Raw genomic sequence first — 13152 nt, 5'->3', positions numbered from 1 at the left:
TCTAGAGCAAGAAGACATGACCAACACTCAACCGATATATTTTTCCTCAAAATATTGTTATTAGTGAAGTGGAACTATTATTATTGATATTAGTGGAGAGATATTATAATTATCATTATTACTAGCGAAATATTTTTATTAATGATTGTGAATGAAAAAGCAGCCAGAAGAACAGCATCTGTCAATAGCGCCCACAACGAGTTAGATCAATACAACCGCGTATCGTCATGCAAAAACTTAATAATAACCTTCTATATTATCAAGTAATATTATCAATATTAGTAATATTAGTAACTAATGAAATATATGGTCGCGAATTCTAAATAATATCTCAAATAATTGAGCAGGAACGCTGCAAGGAACAATATTTTTATTATCATTATTCTATACCTCTATTGTCGTCTGCTTAAATTAAAGGAAAATTTAAATTATGTAAAAAAATAACATCAGTTGAGGTATTGTCTTACCGCAATCAGCTAATATCTTGCAAAAGCATTAACGAAACTTTTGCAATACAAAAGTTCTCCCATACAAACAATTAGCCGTTGAGTAAAATGATAGTCAAGTTGAGATTTTCTCTACAACAATTGCCGTGAACCTGAGGGCTTAACTAATAATTAGACCTGAATTTAACCACAATACGCCAAAACATGGGCATGATAGACCTTAAATTTCAGGACGAAAATTATTTATGAATAAATCTAATAGTAATAATAATAATATAAATAATAATAATAAGTCAGACTTAAATTTCAACGGTATTAATGACCTGAATAAATCTACTAATAATACGCCAAAACTCACGGGCATGATAGACCCTAAATTCAGTGATAAAAATGATCTATGAATAAATCTAATAATATTAATTATAATGAATCGAATAATAATAATAATAATAATAAATCTAATAATAATAATAATAAATCCAATAATAATAATAATAAATCTAATATTAATAATAATAAAAATAATAAGTGAGAACTCACGGGAGTTGTGGACGGTCGCAGTGCGCGCTTGCCCCAGACGGAGACGTGTCGGGAGAGGAGCGTGTTGGTGCGCTGTGACATGCTGGCGACCTGCTCCACCAGCTCGCTGGGGATGCTGATGTTGTGCTTGTGTGCTGCACAGTAATAGTGGTGCTGATGTTGTGCTTGTGTGCTGCACAGTAATAGTGGTGCTGATGTTGTGCTTGTGTGCTGCACAGTAATAGTGGTGCTGATGTTGTGCTTGTGTGCTGCACAGTAATAGTGGTGCTGATGTTGTGCTTGTGTGCTGCACAGTAATAGTGGTGCTGATGTTGTGCTTGTGTGCTGCACAGTAATAGTGGTGCTGATGTTGTGCTTGTGTGCTGCACAGTAATAGTGGTGCTGATGTTGTGCTTGTGTGCTGCACAGTAATAGTGGTGCTGATGTTGTGCTTGTGTGCTGCACAGTAATAGTGGTGCTGATGTTGTGCTTGTGTGCTGCACAGTAATAGTGGTGCTGATGTTGTGCTTGTGTGCTGCACAGTAATAGTGGTGCTGATGTTGTGCTTGTGTGCTGCACAGTAATAGTGGTGCTGATGTTGTGCTTGTGTGCTGCACAGTAATAGTGGTGCTGATGTTGTGCTTGTGTGCTGCACAGTAATAGTGGTGCTGATGTTGTGCTTGTGTGCTGCACAGTAATAGTGGTGCTGATGTTGTGCTTGTGTGCTGCACAGTAATAGTGGTGCTGATGTTGTGCTTGTGTGCTGCACAGTAATAGTGGTGCTGATGTTGTGCTTGTGTGCTGCACAGTAATAGTGGTGCTGATGTTGTGCTTGTGTGCTGCACAGTAATAGTGGTGCTGATGTTGTGCTTGTGTGNCCAGCGTTTTGATGCATCACTCACCAACATCAGCCAGCGTTTTAATGCAGTTCTCGACGTTAACACGGTGAGGTCCCAAGACGCCTTGGCTCACACGGTATACGGCGTGCAGAAGCTGAACGAACACCGGCTGCCGGGACTGCGTAGAAAGCAACAAAATATTTCAACAAAATTACAAAGTCTTAACAAAAAAAATTCCATCTCAAAAGCAGCGAAATGTTAGAAAAAATAACGAAATCTTAGCATAAAAAATGTTTCAAAAAAAGAACGCAATGTAACTACAACCAAGACACACAGCTGCGATATCGTAGTATACAATTTCCGGTTGTGTGTGGAATAATAATAATTAAGGTAATGAACACGGGGTTCAATGATAGCACTAGACACACTAGTTTTTATAACAGCACTAGACACTAGGTTTAATAATAGCACTAGACACTAGGTTTAATAATAACACTCGACACTTGGTTTAATAATAGTACGAAACACTAGGTTTAATAATAGCACTAGACACTAGGTTTAATAATAGCACTAGACACTTGGTTTAATAATAGCACTAGACACTAGGGTTCAATAACATCACAAGACACCTGGTTTAATGATAGCATTAGACACTAGGTTTAATAACACCACTAGATGCTAGGTTTAATAATAGCGCAAGACACTAGGTTTAATAATAGCACTAGAAACACTGGGTACGTATAATAACAGCACTAGACACTAGATTTAATAACAGCACTAGACATTTGGTTTAATAACAGCACTGGACACACTAGGTATAATAACAGCACTAGACACTAGGTATAATAGCAGCACTAGAAACTAGGTATAATAACAACACTAGAAACACTAGGTATAATAACAGCACTAGAAATTAATAACAGCACTAGAGACACTAGGTATAATAACAGCACTAGACACTAAAGTATAATAATAGCACTCAACATTAATAACAGCACTGTTTACTAGGTATAATAACAGCACTACACTAGGTATAATAACAGCACTAGATACTTGGTACCTATAATAACAGCACTAAACACTAGGTTTAATAACAGCACTAGACACTAGGTATAATAACAGCACTAGACACTCAGTTTAATAACAGCACTAGACACTAGGTATAATAACAGCACTAGACACTAGGTATAATAACTGCACTAGACACTAGGTATAATAACTGCACTAGACACTAAGTATAATAACGGCACTAGACACTAAGTATAATAACAGCACTAGACACTAGGTATAATAACTGCACTAGACACTAAGTATAATAACTGCACTAGACACTAGGGTTTAATAACAGCACTAGACCCTAGGTATAAACACAGCACTAGACACTCGGTTTAATTTTAAACTAAGAGCGGGCAAGACACATTAGGGCAAGAAATGTAAGGGCGCTATTGGTACCGAGTATCACTCCTTTCTTTGCCCTTAAAATTTTTTTTAATGCAATGCATAATAAGGAGATAAAAGGACAGGCCGCCTCTCCAAATCAAACGCTTTACTCAAACTATTGCGGCTATAATGCATTTTAATATCATTATTGTGTTGAGCAAAATTTCAAAGCGTGAGCACGGACTCTCATGTTTCTGCCTCAAAATGCAGAGAAATTGAAGCTATGGCGCACCTTTCAAAATTTCCGTCTCATTCAGGCGCAAATATATGAAAATAAACTCTTTATGATTATCAACAACATATGTTCTTAAACTACATCAGTCCTATTGCTGCAGAAATTATTACCTGTACATTAAATTTGGTTTACGAAACATAAAAATTTAAATGTTAACTGATTTAAAATACAATTTAAAAAGTTAGGTCAGCAATTACATTATCACAGATTAAACGAGTTTCGAGTAAAATATAAAATGAAATTTAAATATGAGGATTAAAAGATTAATGAAGCATTTAGCTTGACAACGGCACGTTTCACGGCCACAATACATGGATAATTCGCAACACTTCCATGTTGACATTAAAACACAACAACAATAGTTCTATGCAATAAGTTCTATGCTTAAGGTAATTAAGGTAGTCAAGGAATTACGCAAAAACTAATGAATTAATAGCTTGTACATTTGTATTTATGAACACTAAATATTAAGATAACTTTTATTTAGGCATGTCGCTAACCGTCCTGTTTAGTATAACAAGCACATTGCAGCAGCAGAGAACGGCTCAATTTTTCTCAGCACTGAAAAAAATAGCAGCGATCCAGCAACGGCGGAAAAAACAGGTCAAAAGGGCAATAAATAGCAACGATCCAGCAACGGCGGAAACAAAAAAAAAAAAAAGCAGGTCAAAAGGGCAACATAAACATTTTTTCAAATGGCATGTGAGAAGTGAATGTTTTAGAGAACGCTGCAAAATATAAAGTAAAAGCTTCACACAAACAAGGGTGCCATACTTGGTCTTGCTGACCGTCCTTCAGCCAGAACTCCTGTGCCTCGTGTAGGTATTTCTGACCATAGGAAAATAAATGGTCAGACTAGGAGACCCCAAACGCGATTTTAAACGCAGGAAACTTCCCACACAGAATTATCAGGGCAAAAGTGATGGGCAAAGCGAGATATAACAAGTGCTAGTAGGGTAATAAATAAAAATAATAATTCAACAACACGTAGAACTTTATTCAAATTCGGAAAAATTACGGCACGACCCACATAGGAATTCAAGAGTAAAGTGACACAATGCCTCTAATTCAATCCTGTTAACGAAAACCCCGGCGAAAATGAATCAAATGAGACTAGGTCATGAGGGCGGAAATTGCGGCTATAAAATCATAGGCTGCATCCAATCTTGAAGTAAATCAACACGACTGGGAATATGAAGAAGAAGTGTTCGAGATAAATATGAATATTTCGAAATACCAAAGAATTAGGAATATAACTAATGGATAAGGGACAACAGAAATCACGTAACGATAGAAACCCTTCGTGCAACATGAACTAATATTATATGAAATTAATTTACTAAGGTATTACTAATATTAAATTTATTTCCATTTTGCGGAGTTCCCACAATAAAAAATATTAAAGTGGCATGAGGGAGGACGGGTGCAGATACAATAAATTGTTTATAACAGCGATAACTTTATTCAAATAATATTAATAATATATACCAAAAAACAATAATGCATCAAGACCCCAGAGCCGAGAACAAAGTTTAGTGCAGTCAAACAAAGAAGATTGTTTAGGAACCCTGCATTTTCAAGAAGGTTTTTTAGAAAATTTCTATAACTAATCTGCGGAACTCAAAGCCGGACACTTTAACGATCATTGACCACTAGCGTATAACCAACCTGCGGAACTGAAAGACGGAAAAGATGACAACCATTGACTATTAGCGTATAACTAACCTGGATGGTCTGGCTTTGGTCAGAGAACTTGGACTGGAAGAATGTGGATATGATGGTCATGAGGCTGTTGACGACGTAGTTCTCAAGTGCCCTGCAATAAACATCCTTCGTAATGACTTGGCCCCAGCCAGTGCGTAAGCTGAAATGAGAAAACAGCAGTGAGTGCGAGGCACGTCAAACACAATCAAGCAGAGCCGTTGTACCCATGGTTGAACTATATAAGGTTGACCCACGAGAAGTTCCGTCTTTCAGTTCAGCTTTCTTATTATGTCACGTAGATCGAGAAACGTAAATAATCCCGTCATTCCCATGACGGATTGGTTGACTGGTTTGATCGCATATCGGTGAATGGTTAATGTCCGTGACGTCACTGAGATCAATGACGTCACGGGCGAACAACACAATACATCCGCAAAAATGAGCTTCTGATGGGTCAACCTTATACTAGTTCAACCATGCGTTGTACATATAACAATAAGTGCTATAGTACCCACACAATCTGCGTTAGGGAATACTCAAAATAAAGTGCTATTGTGCCCACGTATAAAAGCAGTGTTATTGTACTCATAAATACCGTAACGCCGCGACTCGTCTCAACAATCAACATTCAGTTTCTTTCAACCCTTGTCAGACGGCATTGTTACAACTGTACATATAACCGATATGGTTATAACGTTGTAAAATAATGCAGTGCGACAAGAGTTGAGAGTACGGAAAATTTGAATTTTTTGGTTTGGGTGACGTATTGCCAACTAAGAGATATCTTGACGGGAATTCTCTAAGCAATTTGGAACAGATTTTTGTTACGATAAATAGATAAGAAGCTCATGGTTTTGATGAGAGAAGGGTCGGCGATACATAAAACATTTACGATAATAAATAAATTATGCACATTAATACCGTACTATTACTATTCTACCCATGAAATGATCTACACCATCAAAAAATGAGCAAAATATACGGTCAGCAAACAGTGCGCCTAAAAGCCCCACAATATAGCATGTGTAGTTTAAACAATGTTTACTTTATGCCATGATTGTGTGCATACACAAATATCAGGATAATAGGACACGTGCTATTAACGGTCAATCCAAATTAAGGTAACTGAGAAATATGGACTTTTATTGGGAAAAAGTCAACGTTTTTACATAGAATATGAGAAACCGATTAAAAATTCCAGTTTATTCAGATTTTTATCATCAAACAAACGAATTTAAGGGTAAAATATATAGCAAACAAAGTTGGAATAATAAAGGAAGAGATCGAGTGCAGGAAAAACTGGAAAATTTATCCTCAAATCGCAAATTTCATACTATATTCGACACACAAAATCTAAATAACACATACGAAATTTAAACTTAGAAAGTATGACCACAATGTAATCTTGTGTTTTTTTACACAAGATTCATCGGCCTTCATCCAAGATATGATAATGAGCATCCATCGCTGCACACTCAACAACGTGCATTTCATTTCTCCACAACATGATGAAGAGTTCAATAGATAACAGCAAGCAATAAGGCATCTTGTAAATGTGAGTTCCCATCGCAAAGAAGCGAAGCGCTAAATTTCACTACAAACTATGAAACAAGTCATTTAGAGTGCGTATAATTTGCGTTACATAGCGTTGAGTTAGGCAGTTGAATTTTCAAGAAGATTTATAACAAACTAGAGGTATCAAACGCAGAGCATAAATTTTATGCTGAGCGCTCTACAGGTTGCAAGCAAGAGCTATTGGAAAAACGGTAAGACTGCGTGTATAGGAATTAAGAATTGTAAATAGGAAATTCCAACGAATATGAAATATTTACAGAAGATTCAGGGGGGAGACACATGTTCGGCATGAGTGGAATTGGAGATCAAGGGCTGTGCTATCAAATATAGCTGAGAGTTCGTAACTCGGTCAGCCAATCATTGACTGCCTATCAAGCTAAACTTACCAATCACAGACAGGAGAACGGCCGCCACATGTACCTATACCGTTATGTGTACTTAAGCCGCTACATGTACCTAGGTCGCTACGTGTACTTAAGCCGCTACGTGTAACTAGGTCGCTACGTGTGGTTGCTACTTGTGTTTAGGCTGCTACGCGTATTAAGGCAGATACGTGTACATAAGCGAGTTTTGATAGCGCGGGCCAAAAGCAAAGAAATCGAGAACAAATCTAGACGACGCAGAGCGGTGCTCGTAGTAACTACGCTTTATACAATTCAAACTACAGCTAATTCATTACAATTACAGACCATTCACGGTAGCAACAATTAAGTGCACTGCAAAAATCAGTGGCTCGTATTGCTCAAATATTGACACACTTCCTTACCACAAAACAAGTAGCAAGCGGGCGTATAGCGTCCATACGCCCTTTAGCCGTGCCAAACTAAGCCAAGACCTGTATCGATAGTGCACAGAAAGGTGCATCGCAATTTGGACAAATTCTCCCAAATTTTTCTGAGTGGCACGTTGGATATGAGGATTACCTCTCAGCGGTGCGGCGGTCGGGCGTGGCTGTGGCTACACGTCCCATATCCACCAGGAAGGATTTCTCGAAGAGGCTCCAGATGTGGTGGCTGTTGTAGATCTCCTTCATCTCGACCTCGGTGTCGATGTAGCAGTGGTTCAGGAAATTGATGTATGCTTCTTTAACCTAAACATCAACGTCATGTCAGAATATGCGTTTAAATTCCGTGAAATAAATGAGAATTGTTATTTAAAATCAGTAAAATTGTAACGACGTATTTATCATAATTTGCAGTTAAAATCAGATGTGAGAATTTCATTCAAATATGCAAGCCAAAGAAAATCTTCAGTTCACGAACTAAATTGAAGATAGAAGTAGGAGCTTGATATGAAATCGAAATGTACAGCTTTAAATTATTAACTGTTATGACAATGGTTAATGGATTTTAACGAAATAAAGTACTAAATGTTGCATAGATATATTACGGATTAGCTGGTAAATCAAGTGATTGACGGAAAAAAACTAAGCGATGCAGAACCCAATATGCGCATGCAATATGATCGTGATTAAAAGACAATTGCTTCAGATGTGTTAGATGGTCAAGCAAGCGCCGGTACAATTTGAGAACATTTTAAACGAATAAAACTAGGCCATGCAAAACACAAGCAGGCTACTATCCGTGGTTGGTTGAAGTTCGGCAGGTTACTACCCGAAGTTGAAGTCCGGCAGGTTACTACCCGAAGTTGAAGTCCGGCAGGTTACTACCCGAAGTTAAAGTCCGCAAGTTACTACCGATGTCGCGATACCACGAAATTTTACACACCTCAACAGAAGGAAATACCGAGACAAACTAGAAACTGTACAGAAAAAAAAGCACTCGGTATAGAATGTAGAAGAATTCGGAAGCAGATGATCAAAATTAACTGAAGGGAAGAAAATGCTATTACTTAGGCATTGTAATAACAGAAATTAGAGTCGCGACTAGTATAGCCGACTACAAGCCGCTTCGAAATTTACGTTAAGTAGGATAATTTAAGTATACTGTGAATAGACAAGAAATTATAGTATAACTGTTCCTAATTAAACGTATAGCTCCAACAGAAAGTCCATACTTTCCCAGGGGTTGATAGCTACATCGTGAGTGTTCACATTATTGCTGGGATTTTAAGAGAATGTGAAGAGCACTTTGAGTGCTGGGATTTTAAATTTTTTCATCTTTTAGGCGTTTACTTCTTTTCAGGGCTTCAGAGAAAACTGGCATTGATTTAATATACATGTTCTAATTCTGGCTTTTTTCGACCATCTATCATGGCGGCAGTTAAGTTTCATCGACCGTATTTGAGTCTTTCGGCAGGATGGAACAATTCGTATATAGTCAATATACGGTACCCTCGGCATGGATATGCGATCTGCATCGCCAATGCCATTTCAAGAGGGTAAATGCAGTCGGTACCGTCGATGCCATCTTTTCCTGGGTCAGCGCTCGGCATAGTCGATGCCATCTTGAACAGGGCATTTAATTGAGTGCTATCGTCAGTGTCATCTCAACATAGATATGCGATTGCTATTGTTTCAACAGCTTGCATATAATAATGAGTGCGGCTTATGCGTGTTCAAACATAAAATTTACCTAAAAAGCGAATATACAGCTACTGCCCAGTCGAAATTCAGATTCCTTTCTGAGTCGCCCAGGGCGCCATTGACTCGGATTAGAGGTGAATCAGATGTAAATCGGCCACCTACTCTATATTCGGCTGCTAATTAGGAGCTTACTGCGGGACTCGCCTAATCTGCGTAATATAACCAAAAAAGAGCAGCTGATCAGGCTGTCTCGTGTCAGACACTGGTATTTGAGCGTACCATGACCATATTCCGCTCATGGATTGGCATTGATGTATGTACAAGCGACTACGTTTGTTAAGTCATTCGATGGAACGAGATGAGAATGACTTTACCAATTTTTTGAGCTTACGTCGTAGTTAGATAGTAATTTAATTAATTATATGACAAAAAGATCCGAATTTATTTTGTTATTTATTTTAGGATGGCACTGCTTGATATTGTGATGACAGTGCATTGCCTGATGACAGAACTATGCTTTCTGAAACCTAGCCTCAAATGCGGTGAACGCAAAATTACGTAATTTAACGATGTTGGAAGTCATATTCGATCTGCGGCCTGGTGGTGCACGGCAGGTTTTATGCAAGGCCGGAGAGGACAAAGCCTAGTGGTTAATTTCACACTAATTGGTGGATGTCCGGAGAGATCAAAGGCGTTCGATTCAGGGCTTATTGGTGCAAAAACTTGGTGGTGCACGGCTGCCCTTCCCTGAACATTTTTATAAAATATAAGTTCCCTAGTTTTACTGTACAAAGCTTCCTAAAGTGAAGTTTGTTGAAAAACCCGACACCGGATACCGATATGGCATACAGCGATTCAAATGCCCCTTCCCTTCCCGGCCATAGTGTAAGGGGGAACAGAGGGTGCATTTTTTAACCCACTTTTCAGATTAGGACGAGTCCGCGCCTGGCATGAAAAGTGTCCGTGACAGGTGTCAAATTCGCGCGCCCCACGGCTCACTCGGCCTATATGACCGGATTATATTAAGACGCTCATTTCGCTCGTACAACCAGCGAGTAAAGCAGACAAAGAGCCGGCTAATTTACGCGCCGGGCGAGTTAAAGGCGTCTGTAATTCAGAAGCTAAGCACCCCAAAATTTCGATAGGGTCAATTAGGTTAAATTACACTCGTAGATAGTGACGACCGGATGAATTTGAAGCTTTTTTAAACCACCCTCACCACTCAAAAAATATTGGAAAACACACAATTGAACAAGTTCAAAGAAAATCTCTCAAGGTAAATCAAAGTAAAATTACGACAAGAAGAATCGTCAAACACATACAGAACCCGAGAGCACAAAACCCGTTATAGCAGAGAACAGGAGAATTGCACGCCGTAGAGTTCTTCCATTTGTTACTGAACCTTTTGTAAAGGTTTCAAGTTTCTCTTGAAATGACGAGATTGCGTCAAATATATCAAAGTCATGTTGAAGTTTTCCAAGTCGCAGAACATGTTTTGCGGCTCAACGGAGAAAAACAGCGAGATTAATCAAATTTAGTTTACAATATCAACAAATTGAACGCGGCTAACATCATGCAGCTGATTATCTTCTTAGGCTTCGTGTAGCGTTGAAACTTTTCACAGTTCAGTCGTCTCAGAATAACAGACTGAGAGTAGCATTTCAAGTAATTGTTCATTCTTAAGTGGTTACTCACTACACAATTTATTTGCTGGGTTCGCACTTACCCTAACCAAGCTACATGCAATTTAAACCGACCAAGCTGCATGCTATTTACCCTAACATAGCGCTTGCTATTTACCCTAATATAGCTGCATGCATGCTATTTACCCTAGCCAAGCTGTAGATGTGCTCTTATTTACGAGAAACACAATTTTTAGAAGAATACAAGCAAAAATTAGGTTTGGAAGTTGATATTTTGTCATGAAGGTTAAAACTGGAATTTAAAGATATACAGAAGCTGTGTGGTAAGCATAGACCGGGAAATCTATACCTACCCTGAAATAAGAAACTGTGCATTTCAGCAAAAGGAACACTCGTCAAGTGTGTAAAAAAATAAGAACACCAGAAAAAAAGCCACTAACTATAAAAACTAAGCTCACTCAGGAAGAAAGAAACGATTGGAAGAGTGCAACAAGAAAATGAAGAGAAAGAGTAATAACAGGTATGAGAGCAAACGAATGATTTTTAAGTGATATTTGCGCCTGATATTTGAAAAAGAAAAATGGATCCGAAAAAACGTTACCGGCAGATCAAATCATCATGTGTAAAGTAGATTCAAATGTCATGTTTGGCAAACGTTTATCAGGCTTATCATCAAGCGATAGCTTCATGATTAATGAGTTTAGAATCTTTATAAGAACTTCATGTTTCAAGCGATGCACGTGGAAAGCCACGATGCACGTGGAGAGGCACGATGCACGTGGAGAGGCACGATGCACGTGATGAGGCACGATGCACGTAAACACAATATGAGGCACGGTTGTGCTGATGTCAGACCTGGAGGAGGGCGTCAGGGTGCGTGCATACCGTCACGATATCGTCAAGAGTCAGCACGCTGTGACACTTGATCTCCGTAAAGACGTTCTTGCCCTGTGTCAGCTCCGACAGAAGGTTCACCAGCTCAACGTGGTACCTATAACACGCCAATAACACCAGCTCAACGTGGTACCTACTACACGCCAATAACACCAGCTCAACGTGGTACCTACAGCACGCCAATAAACGTTCTTTGTTCTTATGCCACGTCCACGGCCATGCTGTAAGCGCCACCTTTGTCGGCTAGCGCTGACGCGAAATTTTTTCACGGATTGCTGGTGATCGAATTCACAACGCGTTTCCCAAAATCTAGGGGCGCTTGACCGCTTGAAAAATACGAAATGTCACTCATTGCCCAGTTCCCATAACCATTTATCCTTCAAGAACAATGACGCAATAAAATTGCAAAAGATAACAGCGCAGGAGGCTTTCCAGAATGCGCATATGTCTAAATTAGTAAAGAGGAAACGACATCCAAAATCCAGTACAATCAACATACAAAGAAAATACTGAACCACACAAAAAAACGAATGAGAGAAGTCAATCGGAACCACACCAATCAAGTTAATCAATTAGAAATGAAATTCAACCAACCCACGATAAAAATGTTGAAGGAATGAACCCTCTCTGAACATTTCCTACACACACCAAGAACGTAGAGGACGACAAATTTCTTATTGTGTAGCCATGACGCTTCACAGGTCAGACCTATCAAATGCTAAGTAAAATCACCACAAAATTATTAAATAAAAGCAATCTACTCATGAAATCAACCACAATGAGCTTAGCTTCCGCAAGAAATACGAACCAAACTTGGTATGTACGTGCAATTTTCAGATAAAAATATAATCGAAAAGACATTTTTTCAAGCAATCCAGACGCCGGCAGCCACAAAATTACGATTCACAGATGAAACAATAGCAGGAATCTTCGAACGGTTAGAATAGATTTAGAAAAATTAGGTCCATTTTTCTAAGTAAAAATGTGCATTAATTAAAATTGGTGCGCGGTGCGCGGTTATGAAGGATATAAATAATAGAAAACAGGTTAAATATTAAATGAAGATGCATTAGTACCTAAATTAAGGAATATCAATAGCAAAGATTATTATTCAGGAGATGATGAGATCAGGTGCAGCATCTGGCTTTGGCAATTCATATAACACTCAGGAAAGTGAAAAAACTTTGTCCAAAATAGCGATGCATTTTTCACTTTTGCGTGGGTCATCTTGACACTTTTTATCCCGGTGAAAGGGCGCATCAGCTCTCGGCTTGTGCTTCATGGGAAAAAGTCTGTCACGATTTGGACAATAAGACAGGTTAATTTTTCTGAGTGTTAAGGTTAAGACAAGGACAACATACATGCGTGACGC

The 13152-nt window shown here is 38.6% G+C and overlaps 1 protein-coding gene across 1 annotated transcript in view; it reads right to left on the bottom strand.

Moving 5' to 3' along the window:
• The window catches only part of LOC108666338 (inositol 1,4,5-trisphosphate receptor), a gene marked incomplete in the record, with an annotated part of 90793 nt that overhangs the window by 27591 nt on the left and 50050 nt on the right, over nt 1-13152 (bottom strand). Inside the window, 4 exon segments of the mRNA XM_018153184.2 lie at nt 987-1120; nt 1868-1982; nt 5205-5295; nt 7682-7848. Of these exon segments, the coding sequence (XP_018008673.1) occupies nt 987-1120; nt 1868-1982; nt 5205-5295; nt 7682-7848 (507 nt within the window).

Source organism: Hyalella azteca, unplaced genomic scaffold (genome assembly GCF_000764305.2).
Source record: "Hyalella azteca isolate HAZT.00-mixed unplaced genomic scaffold, Hazt_2.0.2 contig5432, whole genome shotgun sequence".
NCBI classification, from domain to species: Eukaryota; Metazoa; Arthropoda; class Malacostraca; order Amphipoda; family Hyalellidae; genus Hyalella; species Hyalella azteca.
The sequence above is the reverse complement of the archived record's forward strand: the minus strand, read 5'-3'. Positions and strand labels throughout refer to the sequence as shown.